The 18,292-nt window shown below is 43.5% G+C and overlaps 1 protein-coding gene across 1 annotated transcript in view; it reads right to left on the reverse strand.

The window, feature by feature from the left end:
• The window catches only part of M1AP (meiosis 1 associated protein), a 128,076-nt gene that overhangs the window by 19,032 nt on the left and 90,752 nt on the right, over positions 1–18,292 (reverse strand). Inside the window, 1 exon segment of the mRNA XM_030192535.1 lies at positions 1,389–1,556. Coding sequence (XP_030048395.1) covers positions 1,389–1,556 — 168 coding nt within the window.

The following is an 18,292-nucleotide window of genomic DNA, read 5'->3' on the forward strand; positions in this document are numbered from 1 at the left end:
CAACGTAATGCTACAGAGCACAGGAAGAAGTATAAACAGCAGGAAATCTAACACTACAAGTCATTAGTGAGATCTCATTTGGAGTACTTTGTCTAGCAGTAGCGTAGCATAGGCCTCCAGCACCTGGGGGGCCAATGTTTATATTTGTGTCCCACCATCACCCTCCAGTATATACCACTTCACAAAGACCCCATGCTTTTGTTTTCTTCACTTTCCAGCCTTCCAGGCTAGCATCCAGGGACCATAGTCTGCTCCCTACCTCCCCTGCTGGTGGGCCTTTGCTGTCTAGCTCTGTATACTGCAAGTCTGGAGTTAGACAAAACAGAGGCTGTCCAGAGAACAGTTTGCAGAATCTGCCAATTAGCCTTTATGAGGCAAGACTTAAGGACTTTAACATGTTAACCCTGGAAAAGGGGAGAGGGAAACTAAACATTAACATGTTTCAGAGGTATATAGGGGCAATTTTTAAAATGCTCACTCTGGTACAAGTCCATGGGTGTATTTTAACTGTGGATTTTGCAAGCTGACTGGTCAATATTCAGCCCACAATAGTCAGCATCTTTTTAAATGCTGACTGCCGCAGGTGGAATTAGCCCCAAATATTCAATGCTGGGCCATATCCAGGCACTGGCATTAAATATCCGGAGCTAATTTGGCATGTGCTAGCTGCTGGATCTTATGCAGATCCCAGTCGAAATTCAGCCAGGACCCACATGCCACGTCTCAACATCTGCCCCCCCCCCCCAGAACATTAACAGACACCCCCTTCTGAACCCTCCCCTGGAACATCAACAGATCCCTCCCCTAGGAACCCCTGGGCCTACCTGCCGAATCCCTGGTGGTCTAGCAGAGAATGGGCAGGATCGATGCCCACTCACTCCTGCCTGTTACAGTTGCCCCTTCAAAATGCCTGCCATAACCTCTGGCAGCAGACTTGTGGTACTACAGATGTCCTGGATTCTATAATCTTAGCACCTAAATATAAGCGCCATTTGCGTGATATGATTATAGAATACTAGAACTTATGCACATTTATTTAGGGATTCACACACGTAAGTGCCAGTTGGACAGTAAGCAGTATTCTGCAAACTTACTCCCCTGTTTTCTAAGTCGTGCTAGTGACCTGCATAGCACACAACTGCAAAGGGTGTACACTTATGCGCATAAATGATAGAATACTGCAAGCTAAAGTGCAAAACTTATGGCATCTCAATGTTGGAGCAGAAATGCGAACTTATGCTCTATTCTATAAAATAATCTGGGCACGCAGAAGCCATTATAGATTTCGCACTCAGCGCCCTGCATTTTGGCACCAAATTTGCCACTGGATGTGAGGCCCAGCTGTGAATGTCATAAAAGCAGGAGCTATGCATGTGATGAGAACTTACTTGGGCTGTTGCTGGAAGTGACTGAGAGGCAGCCTGAGGGAAACAGGAGGTGAAGGTGCTCCTTGTCGATTCCATTGTCATGCAACCAGGCTTTGAAGAAGGTTTCTATGCTTATCACATCATTCTCTATAGTCTGGAATTCAATATCTGTCCCAGGGAGAGAAGACTCTGCAAGGGAAGACGAAATGCACCTCTTCAGGTATGTTCAAAACAATGGCAAACTAAAACACTATTGTCTGCAGAAGCAGGAAGCTCTCAACTCCACTCAAGTCCTCTCTCCAAAACAGAGTGCAAGACAAACAACATTCTTTGCAAATTGTGATAACTTTCGTAACCGCCACTATTATCCTCACTGAGCAACTGAGATACTGACCTGCCCAGTGTAGCCAGTCACCCTGGGTTCATTCCAAGCAAGGGGGAGGATAACCTCCAGGGCTTTCAGGCATTTTATAGTTGATCTCTTCAATAAATTAGTCTTTCAACATTAAATCAGTTTAACAAGAAATTTGGGTTCTGCTGACTCTAATCTTCTAGTTGTTCCTTCTTTTAGGAAATTAGTGTTTGATTCTTCCCGTAATGAGTGGAGTGGAACAGGTGGATGTGAAGCGTCTGTTCACGCTTTCCAAAAATACTAGGACTAAGGGGCATGCGATGAAACTACAGTGTAGTAAATTTAAAACAAATCGGAGAAAATGTTTCTTCACCCAATGCGTAATTAAACTCTGGAATTCGTTGCCGGAGAACGTGGTGAAGGCGGTTAGCTTGGCAGAGTTTTAAATGGGGTTAGACGGTTTCCTAAAGGACAAGTCCATAAACCACTACTAAATGGACTTGGGAAAAATTCACAATTCCAGGAATAACATGTATAGAATGTTTGTACGTTTGGGTAGCTTGCCAGGTGCCCTTGGCCTGGATCGGCCGCTGTCGTGGACAGGATGCTGGGCTTGATGGACCCTTGGTCTTTTCCCAGTGTGGCATTACTTATGTACTTAACAGCTTTTGCCTGTCTGAACCTGAGCCTATGGAACCAATTACCTGTTTCATTATGATATGAACCTTCATAAATCAGATTTAAATCTTCATTAAAGACATGGCTCTTTAAGAAAACCTTTTTCTTGTTAATACTCATATTCTACTCCCTTTTGTGTTCTGGTTTTATGTTTTGTATATTCACTGTCTCTGGTTTATAATGGTTGTGCTATGCAATCCTCCCCTACCTTGATGTGCTTGTTTATTATAATTGTTTAATATACATGCTATTGTTTTATTTAGGGATAATGTAAACTGCTTTGATACTATATTGTAGTATAACAAATTTTAACAAATAAATACATGAATCATCTTTCCCAGTCCTTGAGGGCCGCCAACAAGTCTTCAGGATATCTCTAATGAATATGCATGAGAAAGATGTGCATACTATTGAGATAGTGGGTATGCAAATCTCTTTCATGCATATTCATTAGAGATATCCAGGAAACCTGACCTGTTGGTGGCCCTTCCGAACTGGAAGTGAAGATCAAGGCTTTAATTGGTGTTTCAAAAGTTTTAATGAAGGATTCCTGAGGAAATTAGAGCGTCATGGCATAGGACGTGATGTCCTACTGTGGATTAAAAACGGGTTAAAAGATAGAAAACAAAGTAGAGTTAAATGGTCAGCGTTCTCAATGGAAAAAGGTAGATAGTAGGGTTCCCCAGGGGTCTGCGCTGGGACCGCTGCTTTTTAAGATACTAATAAATGATCTAGAGATGGGAATAATTAGTGAGGTAATTGAGGGGGTCTTTTACAAAGGTGTGCTAGCATTTTTAGCACACGCTAATGATTAGCACGTGCTAAACACTAGAGATGCCCATAGGAATATATGGGCGTGGCTAGCGTTTAGTGCACGCTTCATTTTAGAGCACACTAAAAACGCTAGCACGCCTTTGTAAAAGGACCCCTACATTTGCTGAAGACACAAAGTTATTCAAAGTTGTTAAATCACAAGAGGATTGTGAAAAATGTTGAGGACCTTATGAAACTGGAAGACTGGGCATCCAAATGGCAGATGACATTTAATGTGAGCAAGTGCAAAGTGATGCTTGTGGGAAAGAGGAACCCAAACTATAGCTACGAGATGCAAGGTTCCACATTAGGAGTCACTGACCAGGAAAAGGATCTAGGTGTCATCGTTGATGATACATTGAAACCCTCTGCTCAGTGTGCGGTGGCAGCGAAGAAAACAAATAGAATGTTAGGCATTATTATGGAAAACAAAAATGAGGATATTATAATGCTTTGGGTTGCTCCATGGTGCAACTGCACCTTGAATACTGTGTGCAATTCTGGTCACCGCATCTCAAGAAAGATATGGCAGAATTAGAAAAGGTACATAGAAGAGCAATGAGGAAAGGCTAAAGCAGCTAGGGCTCTTCAGCTTGGAGAAGAGACGGATGAGGGGAGATATGATAGAGGTCTATAAAATACTGAGTATATGTGAATCACTTGTGTACTCTTTCCAAAAATACTAGGACTAGGGGGCACACAATGAAGCTACTAAGTAGTTAATTTAAAACAAATCAGAGAAAATATTTCTTCACTCAACAAGTAATTAAACCCTGGAATTCGCTGTCCCACCCTCGTGGAAACAGGAAATTACGTCAGAGGAAGGTGGGACACAGAGGGAAGAGAAGGCTTGAGGACAGTCTGCTTCTTTCACTGCTGTCGCTTTGACTTTGAGATAAAGTAAAAGATTTAAATGCAGGGTAGCAGGAACAAAAACAGGGCTTTCGGGGAGCTGTGGGCGGGCAGCTGGGAACTAAGGGTTGCAGCTGGGGCTGGAACTGTGAGCCGCTGGTGGCGGTAAGTATAGCTTGTGGTCATAGGCGCCCCGTATAAGAGGCTTGGGGAGGCTAAGCCTCCCCAGCCCAGTTGTGACCTTCCCCGCCTGCCTCCCCTCCGAAATTTAAAACTTCATACCTGCTTGGGGTTAAAGTAAGGCGGCATCGGCAGCGACACAGCATGTCAGCACCAGTGAAAAGCATGCTCGCTCGGCGCGCCTTCAGCTTCCCTTCATTCTGTCTCTCAAGCGCTGGTCCCGCCCTTGCGGAAACAGGAAATGAGGGCGGGACTAGCGCTTGAGAGACAGAACGAAGGGAAGCTGAAGGCACGCCGAGCAAGCATGCTTTTCACTGGTGCTGATGTGCTGTGTCGCTGCCGACGCTGCCTTCCCTTAACCCCGAGCAGGTATGAAGTTTTAAATTTCGGAGGGGGGGGCGGGAACTGGACACCGCACGTGCGACCTGGTGCTCGGTGGGAGGGAGGGAGGAAGGCCTGATGCTGCTGGGTGGGAGGGAGGAAGGAAGGCAGGCCTGATGCTGGGTGTGTGGGAGGGAGGGGTGCCTGGCGCTTGATGGTGAGTGGGAGGGAGGGGTGCCTGGCCTGGCCTGCCCTGCCTGAAACTGGGTGGGAGGGGTGCTAGGTGGGATGCTGGGTGGGATGCCTGGTGCTGGGTGGGAGGGAGAGAGGGGTGCCTGGTGCTGGGTGGGAGGGAGGGATGCCTGGTGCTGGGTGCCTAGTGCTTGATGCTGGGTGCCTAGTGCTTGATGCTGGGTGGGAGGGAGGGGTGCCTAGTGCTTGATGCTGGGTGGGAGGGAAGGAGGCCTGGTGCTGGCTGGGTGGGAGGGAGGCCGGCCGAATGCTGGGAGGGAGGGAGGCCAGCCTGATGCCTGGTGCTGGGTGGGATGCCTGGTGCTGGATGGAGACAATAGACAAAAGCTGGATCCACATTATTCCTCCTCCAGTCAATTCCACAGAGGAGGACCCAGCTTTTACTTATGGATGGAGGGCAAGAAATGAAGAAGAAAGGAGAAAAGTAAAGAAATAAGTGGAAAGGAAGCCCTGGAAATGGAGTTAAGAGGACAGATAGCAGCAGAATCGGATACTGGGCCAGCATGATCAGAAAAACAAAGTCACCAGACAACAAAGGTAGAAAAGATCATTTTATTTTCATTATAGTGTTTGGAATATGTCCACTTTGAGAATTAGGTGCTCAACATTAAAAGCTTATATTTATTTACTTATTTATGGCATTTTATCCCATATTAAACATGAATTAGGGTGTTTTGTGGCTCTACACATATCATGATATTCTGATCCCTTGTTTCATATGGTACAGTAAGGTTCTGAGTGTGTTTTTGCACAAAGTTGTGCATAATGTTTTGCAGCTGAGCGATTGCGGTTAGTATATGCTTTGAGCAACCACTTTATTCTTTGACATATGATACATATCTAATATCTAAATTTAATAAAAGGTATTAATTGTGACTTATTTTAATTTATTTTTTCTGTGTGTTATCAGACAATTATGGGTTTAAGCTCCACCCCCAATCCCACCCCCTTTAGCCTCCCCAAACAGTTTGGCCACCGACCGCCTATGCTTTTGGTGTCCTCCAGAGGTCGGCGCCCCGCTGCCATGCTTACCCTGCTTATCGGGTTGCGCCAGCCCTGCTTAAGGATGCAATGTTATATCCTGTGCTGTGAATCCATACCAGACATCTCTATTCTTAAAAAACACCACAAGAAAGAGGTGTTCTAGGGAAATGTCTTGTGCAGTAAATTAACCAAAGTCATAGATACATGCTATGAAAATAACTTCAGAAGCTTATCTCATATTACAGCATAACGCATAGAAAAACCAACTGTTTAAATATGCTATGTATCAATCTATTTGATTTCCATTCCTCACTAATTTAAAGCATGAGATGTCCTCAACTCACGCATTATTGAAGCACTCAAAAGTATTCTTTGATGAGACATGCTGTCTTCATAGTTCAAAGAAAAGGAAGTTTTAACTAAGTGGTATTTCTCCCCATATTGGCAACAGCTCCAGGCAGCCCTACAGGCAGTGGCGTAGGAAGGGGGGCGGTCGACCCCGGATGCACGCCGCTGGGGGGTGTCGGCTCCGCGCTGGTGCACTGCCCTCTCTGCCCCGGAACAGGTTACTTCCTGTTCCGGGACAGAGAGAGCAGTGAATCAGCGCGGAGCCGACACACCCCAGCAACGTGCAGTCGGGGCGGATCGGCCCTCCCGTCCGTCCCTCGCCGCAGCTATGCGCTCCGGGGGGGGTTTGCGCTCCAGCGGGAGGAGGGTGCGCCGTGCTGCACCCGGGGGAGGGGTGCGCAGCGGCGACCCGCCCCGGGTGTCAGCTCCCCTCGCTACGGCTCTGCATACAGGAGACTAGAGGTGTTTACTGCCTCTCACTTCTGTGTGACTGTGTTGTAGTGCTTACACTGCAGATTAAGTTGAAACCTAGTCAAATGTATTGAGGAATAAATGCTGTAATTTTTGTATTTCCATTAACAGAAATTATAAAGACAATAATCTCTAACTCATCATCCTGTGTATAGGTATCTCAGCACTATCGGGAATAATATTAACCCAACATTCACTAAGTGACAACATACCCTAAATTAAAAAGTACCTCGTACATTACAAATAATTCTGGTCATAGAGTCTAATTCTTTTAAGTGCCATCAAGACTGAAGTAAACCATCATAAATAATTCTCTGCTGTCTTCTTCCAGCGATCCCGGAAAAGAATGCCATATTATCCATAATCCAGCAAAGAAGTAATTAAATTGGTAGCATTTACCTTTTCTGTGTCTTGTTTGAGCAGGTCCTGAAAAGATGGCAGAACTGAACTTGGAAAAAACAATAGAAAGAGGGGGGTGGGATGGCAAAAGTTTCTCTCCCATGATTTTTTTATATATTTATTTATTTGTAACATTTGTATCCCACATTTTCCCACCCATTAGCAAGCTCAATGTGGCTTACATTATACCGTAAAGGCGATCACCAAGTCCGGTAGATGTTAAACAAATACAGTTTAAAATAAGGGTAAGGTTAGAGTAAACAGGTACAAAAAGGGACAAAGAAATAAAGGAATATATAATGTCCAATGCGATGTAAGGTATTGATGCATTGCAGAGTTGAGGTATTTAAGTAGGGCCAGTAGGATAGGCCTTGCAAAACAGATAGGGCTTTAATGATCGCCTGAAGTTTTGATGGTCGTGAATCGTTTTCACACTCTTTGGTAGTGCATTCCACATTTGTGTACTTAAGAAAAATCCGATGCATATGTTGATTTGTATCAGAATCCAAAGCAGCTTGGATAGTGGAGGTTCAAATTGGTACATGACACTCTGGTTCTGTTTCTGGTCAGAAGATCTATCAAGTCAATCATATATCCTGGGGCATCACCATAGACAGTCTTGTGGACCAAAGAGCAGATTTTGAAGCTAATGTGATCCTTGATTGGGAGCCAGTGCAATTTTAATCGGAGAGGTTTAGAACTATCGAATCGTGTTTTATCGAATATCAGCCTGGCAGCTGTGTTTTGGGCTGTCTGGAGTTTCTTCATAAGCTGTACTTTTGGAGGAGTGGCCTAGTGGTTAGGGTGGTGGACTTTGGTCCTGGGGAACTGAGGAACTGAGTTTGATTCCCGACACAGGCAGCTCCTTGTGACTCTGGGCAAGTCACTTAACCCTCCATTGCCTGCCGCATTGAGCCTGCCATGAGTGGGAAAGCGCGGGGTAGAAATGTAACAAAAAAAAAAAAATCCTGCATATAATCCATTGCAGTAATCTGCGTGGCTCAGAACCATTGATTGTATCAAGTTACAGAAAATTTCCCTCTGGAAGTAAGGTCTTATATGTTTAAGTTTCCACATAGAATGAAACATCTTCTTTATAATGGAGTTAACTTGGCTCTCAAGTGTAAGATGGCTATCAATAATAACGCCTAAGATTTTGAGGTTATCAGAAATAGGAAGAGAATAAACAGGAGTGCTTAGGGTTGTGGGTTTGTAATTATTGTATGGGATGAGAGGAGAAGACAATGTGTTTTTTCGGTGTTTAGTTTTAGTTGAAATGAGTTAGCCCAAGAATCCATGTTCAGACAGCGCGTGATTTCATTGGAGATTTCAGAAAGGTCATGTCTGAAGGGGATATAAATTGTAACATCATCTGCATAAACAAATTTGGCCAAAGAGGACATCATTATATTGAAGAGTATTGGTGGTAATGGGGAACCTTGAGGTACTCTGCAATGTGCATTCCACGGTGATGAAATGTTTGTTTTTGATTTAACTTGGTATGTTCTGGGTTAAGAAACCCTTGATCCAATTAAGTATATTACCTCCAATCCTGAGGTGTTCAAGTAAACCCAAAAGTATACTGTGGTTTATCATGTCGCATGCGCTCGACATGTCAAATTGGAGGAGGAATATACTTTTACCTATGGCAATTTCATGTTCGAATTTAGCTAGAAGAGTGACTAGTAGTTTCCGTACCATGGAAGGGGCGGAATCCTGACTGTGATTCATGTAATAATGAGAACTTGTCCATATATTCCATTAGCTGTTTGGACACCATGCTCTCCATCAATTTTACTACTAGTGGGATGGATGCATCTGGGTGATAATTGGTAAGGTCATTTGATTTTTTCTTTGTGTCTTTAGGTATTGGGGTAAGTAGGAGACATGCTGGACATGCATGGGAGGGGAGGGGAGGGAAGAGAGAATCGCTGGACATGGATGGGAGGGGAGAGCAGGGGAGAGAGGAGAATCGCTGGACATGATGCTTTATGTGTCCTTGTTATATCTGTGTCTAAAGCTTTGCATGTTTATTCATCTAGAGAAACTAATATATTGTTTTTGTTAATTAGTACTAACATCTGACTAATTATCCCAAAATTTAGGAAAAACTTGTTTTTCCCTGTGGTTGAAATACAATTAAATCTGGGGAATATATGTTTCTCAAACAGGTAAAAGTGGAGGAGAAACCTCACCTAAACATGAACGCTGAGCAAAAACAGTGAGGTAAACTTGAAGAAGATTGTCTGTAAGGCATGAGTGAACCAAAAACAATTCAATCACTTTTTTTTTCCTTTTAGCTTTGGTCTGTAGAGAAACATATATTCGGTGAGCAAAAAAAGTAAGGTAAACTCGAAGTGGATGTCAAGCAGTCGTTATTGTGAACAGCATAAAATCGACCTGACACGGTCGTGTTTCGGCCTGCCTCAGGGGTCAAGTAAAAGGTTTAAAGCAAACAAAGGGAAAAACACACAATGTTCTTACCAGAACTCAGCCAGCACACAGAGACAGAGCAAACAGAGTACACACAGCTGCATGAAAGCAAGGTAATCAAGGAAAGGAGCTAGGCTAGGGAAGTAAAGTAATCAAGGAAAGCAGCTGGGCTGGCAAGAACTGGCTTTCTGAACAGTGAAAGGTAACAAGAGAAACCACACAAGGAAACAGAACAGGCTTGAGCTGGAGAGCCTAGTCAAGGAAAGAATCTATTCAGGTTCAAACCAGAACCACACACAGAACAGGACTTTGCTTGAGGAGCAATGTTAACAGACAAGTAATCCATACAGGTTTAAACCAGAAGAACACACACACAGAAACAGAGCTCAAAGGCCATCTCTTCAATGTCGCCTTCGGCACCTAACCACTACACCTCTATTCAGGAAATCTTGACTGCCCCAACTTGACATTTCGTCATTTAGATTGTAAGCTCCTTCGAGCAGGGACTGTCCTTCTTTGTTGAACTGTACAGCGCCGCGTAACCTTAGTAGCACTCTAGAAATGTTAAGTAGTAGTAGTAGAAGAGGGCTTTGCTTGAAAGCAAACCTAACAGGAAGGTAATCCATACAGTTTCAAACCAAAACCACTCACATAGGGCTCGAGGCTGTGCCCAAAGGCACAGCATAACAAGAAGACCAGTTCCCTCAGAATCAAACAACAGTACAACAAGAAAAAGGAAAATAGACCTGTTGCAAAGGCCCCTCAGGAAAGCTCCCTGGGTCCTTATAAAGGAGTAGGCTGATAATGTCACAAGTAGGAAATGAAGCAGAAGTGGGCTACCAAAGCAAGGCTTGGCTTCAGGGACACCAAAGCGAGGCTTGGCTAATAGGAAGAACAACAACAGGAAAAAAGGCAGACTGAAGAGGTCACAGAGCTAGATACAGAGAAATAGTAGGTCTGAACACAAGGGCACGGCCACAACCATGACAACTGGAAATTTGCTTAAAAGACAGATAGCCAAGAATTTATTATGCAGGCAAACAATACACTGCCAAATAGCAAGCAGAATAGTATTAGTTGCCAAGTTCATACAAACTTAATTATTTTCAGTGGAAATTAAATCTGTTGGCTGCCTGCTATGTGGCTATTCCATCAATCTTTCATTATTGCTACTAAGTATTATATATTTAGAGCATATACCTTAAACATAGATTGTTTAAGTTAATTTATCTAGACCTTACATGCACTGTTAAACCCAAAGGCAAAACCTAAGGGTTGTTAAGTAATTTGGTATAAATTGTGTTGTTTATGACTTTATTTGTTTTGTAATGCTTGGGTCCTACTGATAGTACATCTGTTGTGTTATTTTGGTGAGTGGAAACAAGTGGGTGGGCTTATAGGAAGGGAGGGGAAGGGTTCTTGGGGTATGTTGGACAGTTCGCTATTTTTTTTCTTGTTCTGTATGAAGCATATCAACCTTGTCCTTTGAATAAAGATGATTAAAAAATAAGTTTTGGATCCAAGATGGCGCTATAGAGAGCGGTCGCAAGCCCAGAGAGCTCCTGCACCCCAAATTAGGTTTTTGGCTGTTCGACGCGTTCCCAGGAAATGGGAAAGAGAAAGGGGAAAATCGGTGCCCCAGCTCCCTCGGGCCCGGTTGGGAACCCCATCGTACGCCAACCTACCTTGGAGGTTTATGGAATCCGGGCAATGGAGAATCTAGAGGCTACTTCAGCGATAATCGCACCTCTATCTGCGAACAGCAGCATTGAGGGAGTTACTCTTAGTTCTCCCTCACAGGGCCTGACCCCGCCGCAACCCGGAAGCAGTGCTGTGGTTAGCGCACACGTAGGGACGCCCGATCTGGGTTCAGTCAGCCACGCAAGCGGAGGGGGCTCCTTCACTGAACTTTCTTTTGGAAGAACATCTGCTGGGGGCTCGAGGGTGACTTCGTCGCCTGTCCAGATCCAAGAAAGCACTTCCGGAGGTATTTGCGTCCCGGTAAGACCCATGACAGTCACACTGGACACTCTCTGGGAGGCGATACAGGGGGTGAACTCGTCCTTAAAGAAAATTTCAGACTCTCTTCAAGGAGAGACAGTAGAACTTAAAAACAATTTCTTGCAATTGTCCACTAAAGTTGACGGTCAAAAGAATGATCTAGAAAAAATTGAGAAAGAGTTGACCTCCTCTAAAGAGGTCATAACATCTTTGATTAAAGAGAAAAATGTTTCTGCTAGGAAAATGGAATCATTGGAAAATCAACTTAAAAGAAATAATTTAAGGTTTCTGAATTTTCCAATATCAGCATTTATCTCTCCTATGGAATTACTTAAAAAATATTTCTCAGAAGTTCTGGGTTTCACAAATGACAATTATCCACCAATTACAAAAAGTTACTATATAAAAAGAAAATTGAGTGCATCTGAAAAACCACCTAAAGAGTCTTTGAATCTTACTGAATTTCTAGAAACATCTGTGGAATCAGAACGTGCTACGTTGATAGTTTCCTTCACTTTTGAAATGGACAAAATGAATATATTACGTTTATATTTTCACCATATGAATGAAGTTTTTATGGGGGGGAAGATATCTATTTTTCCTGACTTGTCTAGAGAGACACAATTGAGAAGAAAGGAACTTTTGGCTCTTAAACCGAGAGTTCTTGCCCTAGGGGCGACTTTCTTCATTAAGTTTCCATGTAAATGTTTGTTGTCTTATGAATCTAATAATTTTCTTTTCACAGACCCCCAAAAGCTTCAAGAATTTGTAATTGCTAAAGAAAGTATGAGCAACCCCTCTGTAGTAGCTAACCAGATTAATGCAGCTGTCTGATTGTAACTCTAGTTATCACCTCCGCTCTAGAAACTCAGTTTTTTTTTTCCTTATTCCTTAGTTTAAAGAAGTATTTATTTCCTGATTCTTGGATCAAATATTGTGGAATAAGTATATATAAGTAATCCAAATTATTATATTTCTGTGAATGTATAATTTTCAGAGATTTCTGATTTTATGTTTCATTTTTTGAATGGCATAATAATAATTATAATAAAGAGATTATAAAAAAAAAAAAAAAAGTTTTGGATGTTACTGAATTCTATTATTTTGTCTCATTGTATTTCCAGTTTTGGCACAGTATAAGTCATCACAATGTCAAAATATAAGAGAACCAATAGACTGCTTTAGGGGCTTATAACCTATTTAGTTATGTTTAAACAAATGAGAGATCTGCATGAAAGAAAATTATTATTAGTATTATTTTGACTTATGAAACCACTTGTACCTGAAACATGCTCAAGCAGAAAAATCCATTTGTACGAAAGAGATGAGGTGAAGATGTGATTCCATGTGCCCCAATAAAAGAAGAGTTTAATTTTACTTCCAATCTTTATAACACCAACAGGCTCATTTTCAAATGAGATAGAATGACATAAGTCAGCATTTGGACGTTTATCTCACAGAAACGTCCAAATCAGTATTATCAAAACCTCTTTTTGGACGTCTTTCTCTGAAGTCCATCAGAAGGATGTCCAAATCTCAAGGGGGCATGCCAGGGTCGTGTTCAAGACGAGACTTGGGCTTTCCTGAGACATGCACGTCTTTCAGCAATAATGGAACAAAACAAAGACTAAAACTTGGATGTTTTGAGCTAGTCCTGTTTTAATAACAAATAGCTGCAGTGAGAATTGAACTCACTTCCCCAGGATCAATGTCTGCTGCACTAACCACTAGGCTACTCCTCTACTCCACACAAGAGGTGCCCCAAATGACCAGATGACCACTGGAGGGATTCAGGGATCACCTCCCCTTCCTCCCCAAAATCACAAAACATTCTTCCAAACAGCACTTTCAAAAGGAAAAGAGAGACGTTTTTTTTTGTAGAAAATGACCTTTCCTGTTCTGATTTTAGACATTTTACAAAAAGCGTCCAAACTCAGACGTCATATCCAAAAATGCCCCTTGTGCATTTGAGTTGCCCAAAGTCACAAGGTGCAGCAGTGGGAATTGAACCCATGTTGCCAGGATCAAAGCTCGCTGCACTTATCATTAAGCCACTCCTCCTCTGTTTTGGATGTCTTGCATTTGGATGTGTTTTGTTCAAAAATGGACACAAAAAAAGGATGTCCATAGTATTTTCAAACACAAAAGCTTTTTTGTAACCAATCAGAAATTAGAGGCGTTTTGACGTAAGATGACGCTGGGTGGTTTTTTAATTCTCTGGGCGTTTCTTTCAAGCCCTCTGCCATTTTTGAGAAGTGCCAAAGTAGTGGACCTCTAATCCCTTCCTCCCCTCCCCACAATGAACTTCCAATCTCCTCCTCTCCCTCCCCATCACATATCTTCAGTCTCTTCCTCCCCCTTCCACCATGCATCTCCAATCCTTTCCTCCCCCTCTCATGGGTTTCAGTAATATTGCCAACAGGCAATGAGTGTAGGGACTGGGTAAGCAAACACAAAAGCCTGAAGGGGGTATGGCCACTGTGGTGCCTGTGAACACAAAGTGAATCAATCCCCACACTCACTGCCTACTGTTGATACTACCGATGCTGCAGTAATAAGGTGATAGCAATGAGGGAAAAATCGGGGATGAATAGGGTAATTGGAGGGAGGGAGAAGGAAGAAGGATGGAAAGCTATCAGACAGAAATGCACCTTTGTACCACTTTCCACGTATCTATTTTTCTATTTAAGTTACATTTTTAAACTTGAAAGACATTTCCAAAAAAATGGCATTTGTGCAGATCAAGAAATGTACAATTGTATGTACGTTTATGCAAATATCCTGAACAATCTCTATACAATTTCAAAAGACAATGCCACAGAGCCTTAACTTTATTACAGAAAAACAGGGGCCTTTCCTATTAGATGAATTTCAGCGCTGTTCAGGGAATACAGTACATACACAATACCAACATTTTGCCACTGGGTGTCCCTCTCAGCTTTGTCAATCTCAGCAGTGAGGGCCTTAAAACATTTTTTACTGCTCTCAAAGCTGATGTATGTGTGGAAACTGAATGTATTGCTGCTACAACTATTTATTTCCACGGCTAAGTTTTAGTGAATAAGGCCCAAATACCCTTAGTTTAACTTAGGATGAGTTGGGTCAAACAGATAACCAGACATCATTTTTTTACTTAATCAGCCTGTTAGGTCTGTGAATCCCAAACCTGTCCTGGGGGACACCTCCCCCCTAGCCAGTCGTTTTTTAAGGATATCTACAACAAATATTCATGAGAGAGATTTGCATGTACTGCCTCCACTGTATGCAAATATATCTCATGCATATTCATTGTGGATATCCTGAAAACCCGACTGGCTGGGGGGTCCCCCAGGACAAGTTTGGGAACCACTGTGTTAAGTAGTAACTTTCTAAGTGACCTGAGTGAGTAGAACAGCATTTTACCACTCATGTAGGCACTTACAAAATTGGAGGGTACAGATGCATAAGTAGGTGCTCAGAAAACACAGGAAGTAATTCTATAAAGGGCGCCACAAGCTGGTGCCAAGGTGCAGCGGACTACATACTAAGGGGTCCTTTTACTAAGCGACGGTTGCTGCTTGCCATTCCAAAACTTCCACCGGCCCAATGTGGGCACTAGGGTTAGTCCCACCCCCAGCGCGTGACATTTCCAGTGCTAGCTAAAATATTTCCACAGTGGTTAGTTACCCAGTAGTAAATGGGCAGCTGGGTTAGTGCGGGACCCCTTGAGGTGGCAGTAAGTGCTCCCCCCTCGCATGGCCACACGGTAAGTTCAATCTTACTGCATGGCCATTTCTTTTCTCATCCTTTTTAGCTGCTGCGGTAAAAAGGGCCTTAGCGAGCAGCAAAAATGGCTCCCGCCGCTAGCGTAGGGCCGCTTTTACCGCAGAATAGTAAAGGGCCCCCATTTCTATAATGGCATCTTGGCATCCAGATTTCATCAAGACGAGAGGTAACGAGCGATTGGACGAGGGTTCGGGTGGTCTGTTCAGATAGGAATGGGCGAATTTTGCTAATATTATAGAGGAAGAAGCGACAGGTCTTAGCTGTCTGCTGGATATGGGCAGAGAAGGAGAGGGAGGAGTCAAAAATGACTCCAAGATTGCGGGCTGAAGAGACGGGCAGGATGAGGGCGTTGTCAACAGAGACAGAAAGTGGGGGAAGAGGAGAAGAGGGTTTGGGTGGAAAGACAAGGAGCTCAGTCTTTGCCATGTTCAGTTTCAGATGTCGGTTGGACATCCAGGCAGCGATGTCTAAAAGGCAGGCCGAAACTTTGGCCTGGGTTTCGACTGTGATGTCGGGAGTGGAGAGGTAAAGCTGGGTGTCATCAGCATAGAGGTGGTACTGGAAACCATGTGATGAGATCAACGAGCCCAGGGAAGAGGTGTATATCGAGAAAAGAAGCGGTCCAAGGACAGATCCTTGAGGGACCCCAACAGAGAGCGGGACGGGGGTGGAAGAAGAGCCATTAGAAAATACTCTGAAGGTGCGCTGGGAAAGATACGAGGAGAACCAGGACAGGACGGAGCCCTGGAACCCAAATGAGGACAGTGTGTCAAGAAGTAAATTATGATTGACGGTGTCAAAGGCGGCAGATAGGTCAAGGAGGATCAGGATGGAATAGTGACCTTTGGATTTGGCAAGGAACAGGTCATTGCAGACTTTAGAGAGTGCTGTTTCTGTTGAGTGTAGTGGGCGAAAGCCGGATTGAAGCGGGTCGAGGACGGCCTGAGAGGAGAGGAAGTCAAGGCAGCGGCTGTGGACAGCACGTTCAAGTAATTTGGAGAGGAAGGGTAGAAGAGAGATGGGGCGGTAGTTGGAGGGACAGGTGGGGGTCAAGTGATGGTTTTTTGAGAAGTGGTGTGACTACAGCGTGCTTGAAGGTGTCAGGGACAGTGGCAGTGGAGAGAGAGAGGTTGGGGAGTGACAGATTGAGGGGTTAACTGTAGGAGAGATGTTGGTAAGCAGATTGGTGGGAATGGGATCAGAGGAACAGGTGGTGCACTTAGAGGAAGAAAGAAGGCGAGCAGTTTCCTCTTCGGTGATCTCAGGGAAGGAGGAGGCCAGGTTAGGTTGGTTGAGGGAGTGGGTTAAGAAGTCACAGGGAGAAGGCTTGGAAGTGAATTCAAGGTTTATCTTCTGCACTTTATCGCGGAAGTAGTCAGCTAGTGTTTGAGGAGAGAGTGAGGGTGGGGTGGGAGCGGAGGGTACTTTAAGTAGGGAGTTGAGGGTGGCAAAGAGGCGACGAGGGTTGGAGCCAAGAGAATTGGTTAATTGAGAATAATATTCCTGTTTGGCAAGGAATAGGGAGGACTGGAAGGAGGATAGCATGAATTTGTAATGGGTGAAGTCTGACAGGGTGCGAGATTTCCTTCAGAGTCGTTCAGCAGAGCGGGTGCAGGAGCGAAGGTAACGGATGCAAGGGGTTAACCAGGGCTGAGGATTAATGCGCTTAGTGGGGCGAGAGACAGATGGTGCTAGGGTATCCAGAGCAGTGGAGAGAATTTCATTGTAGGTAGAGACAGCCATGTCGACAGATTCAGAAGACGAGATGGAAGGGAAGAGAGTGGAGATGTGAGAGGATAGGGTAGGGGGGTCGACAGCTTGGAGATTCCTGAAGGCAGTTGTTATAGTTGGGCGAGGTTGAGGGGGAGGGTGATGAAGAGTGAGGGTGATTAGGTGATGATCTGAGATAGGAAGGACTGAGGTGCCGAAATTGGAAGGTGAGCAGGAAGAGAAGAGAACAAGGTCGAGACAATGGCCATCACGGTGAGTAGGGGTGGTAGAGCATAGTCGTAGGTTAAAGGAGGATATCAGAGTGAGGAATTTAGAAGCATAGGGGTTGGATGGGTTGTGAACGTGAATGTTAAAATCACCAAGAATGAAGGATGGAGATGCGGGATCAAGAAAGACGGTGAGCCAAGCGTCGAAGTCAGTAAGGAATGAAGAGAGGGGCTTATCAGGGGGGGCGGTAGATGACTGCAACTCTGAGTGGTAATGGGTAGAATAGCCGGATAGAGTGAGCTTCAACCGGCTATTCTACCCATTACCACTTATGCTATGTCCATAGAAGGCGTAAATGCGTCTCCTTAGCATGTAACTTACAATATTCCCTAAGTTATGTACGTAAATGGGGGACCTGCCTACATTGTCATTGTCAATATAGCTCTTATTAACCGCTAATTTCCCTAAAAGGGTTCAATGCGGTGTACGATACTGCAAAAAAAAAAAAAACAATAATACAATGTGTCACAAATTTACAACAGTTTTAACAAGATTAAAAAATCATCCGCAACAATACTCATAGCATGAATACATATAAAAATCGATCAAACAAAAAAGTTTAAACCTTTTTCCGAAACAATAAATAATTTTCTTCTATTCTAATACGAAGAAGATGTGAATTCCAAAAGGATACCTCATAACTAAAAAAATAGTGTTGGTAAGATTTCGGAAAGGAGGGCGAAGTATCAATTGATTGCATAATCAAAGTGAAAGTTTAGGCAGAGAGGCAGAAGATATATTTATCAATAATTCAGAAGTACAACCATTCAAAATCTGAAAAAGCAAACAAGATGTTTTGAATAAAATCTGTTCATGGATCAGAAGTCAATGAAGTTTGGCGATATGTACACCCCTTGTATTTATGCACTAACCCCCAAATTCTTTCTATGGTGCCTTAAGTTGTACACACTAATTTGGCCACATGGCCAAATTGCACGTACAACTTAATTGATTAACAAACTAATCAGTGCTGATAATTGGTACTTAACAACCAATTAGTGGCACTAATTGGTTTTAATTAGAATTTACGCGCACAACTTTTGAGGTGTATTCTATAACGCAGTGTGCATAAATTCTA

This window comes from Microcaecilia unicolor, chromosome 2 (genome assembly GCF_901765095.1).
Source record: "Microcaecilia unicolor chromosome 2, aMicUni1.1, whole genome shotgun sequence".
Lineage (NCBI taxonomy): Eukaryota > Metazoa > Chordata > Amphibia > Gymnophiona > Siphonopidae > Microcaecilia > Microcaecilia unicolor.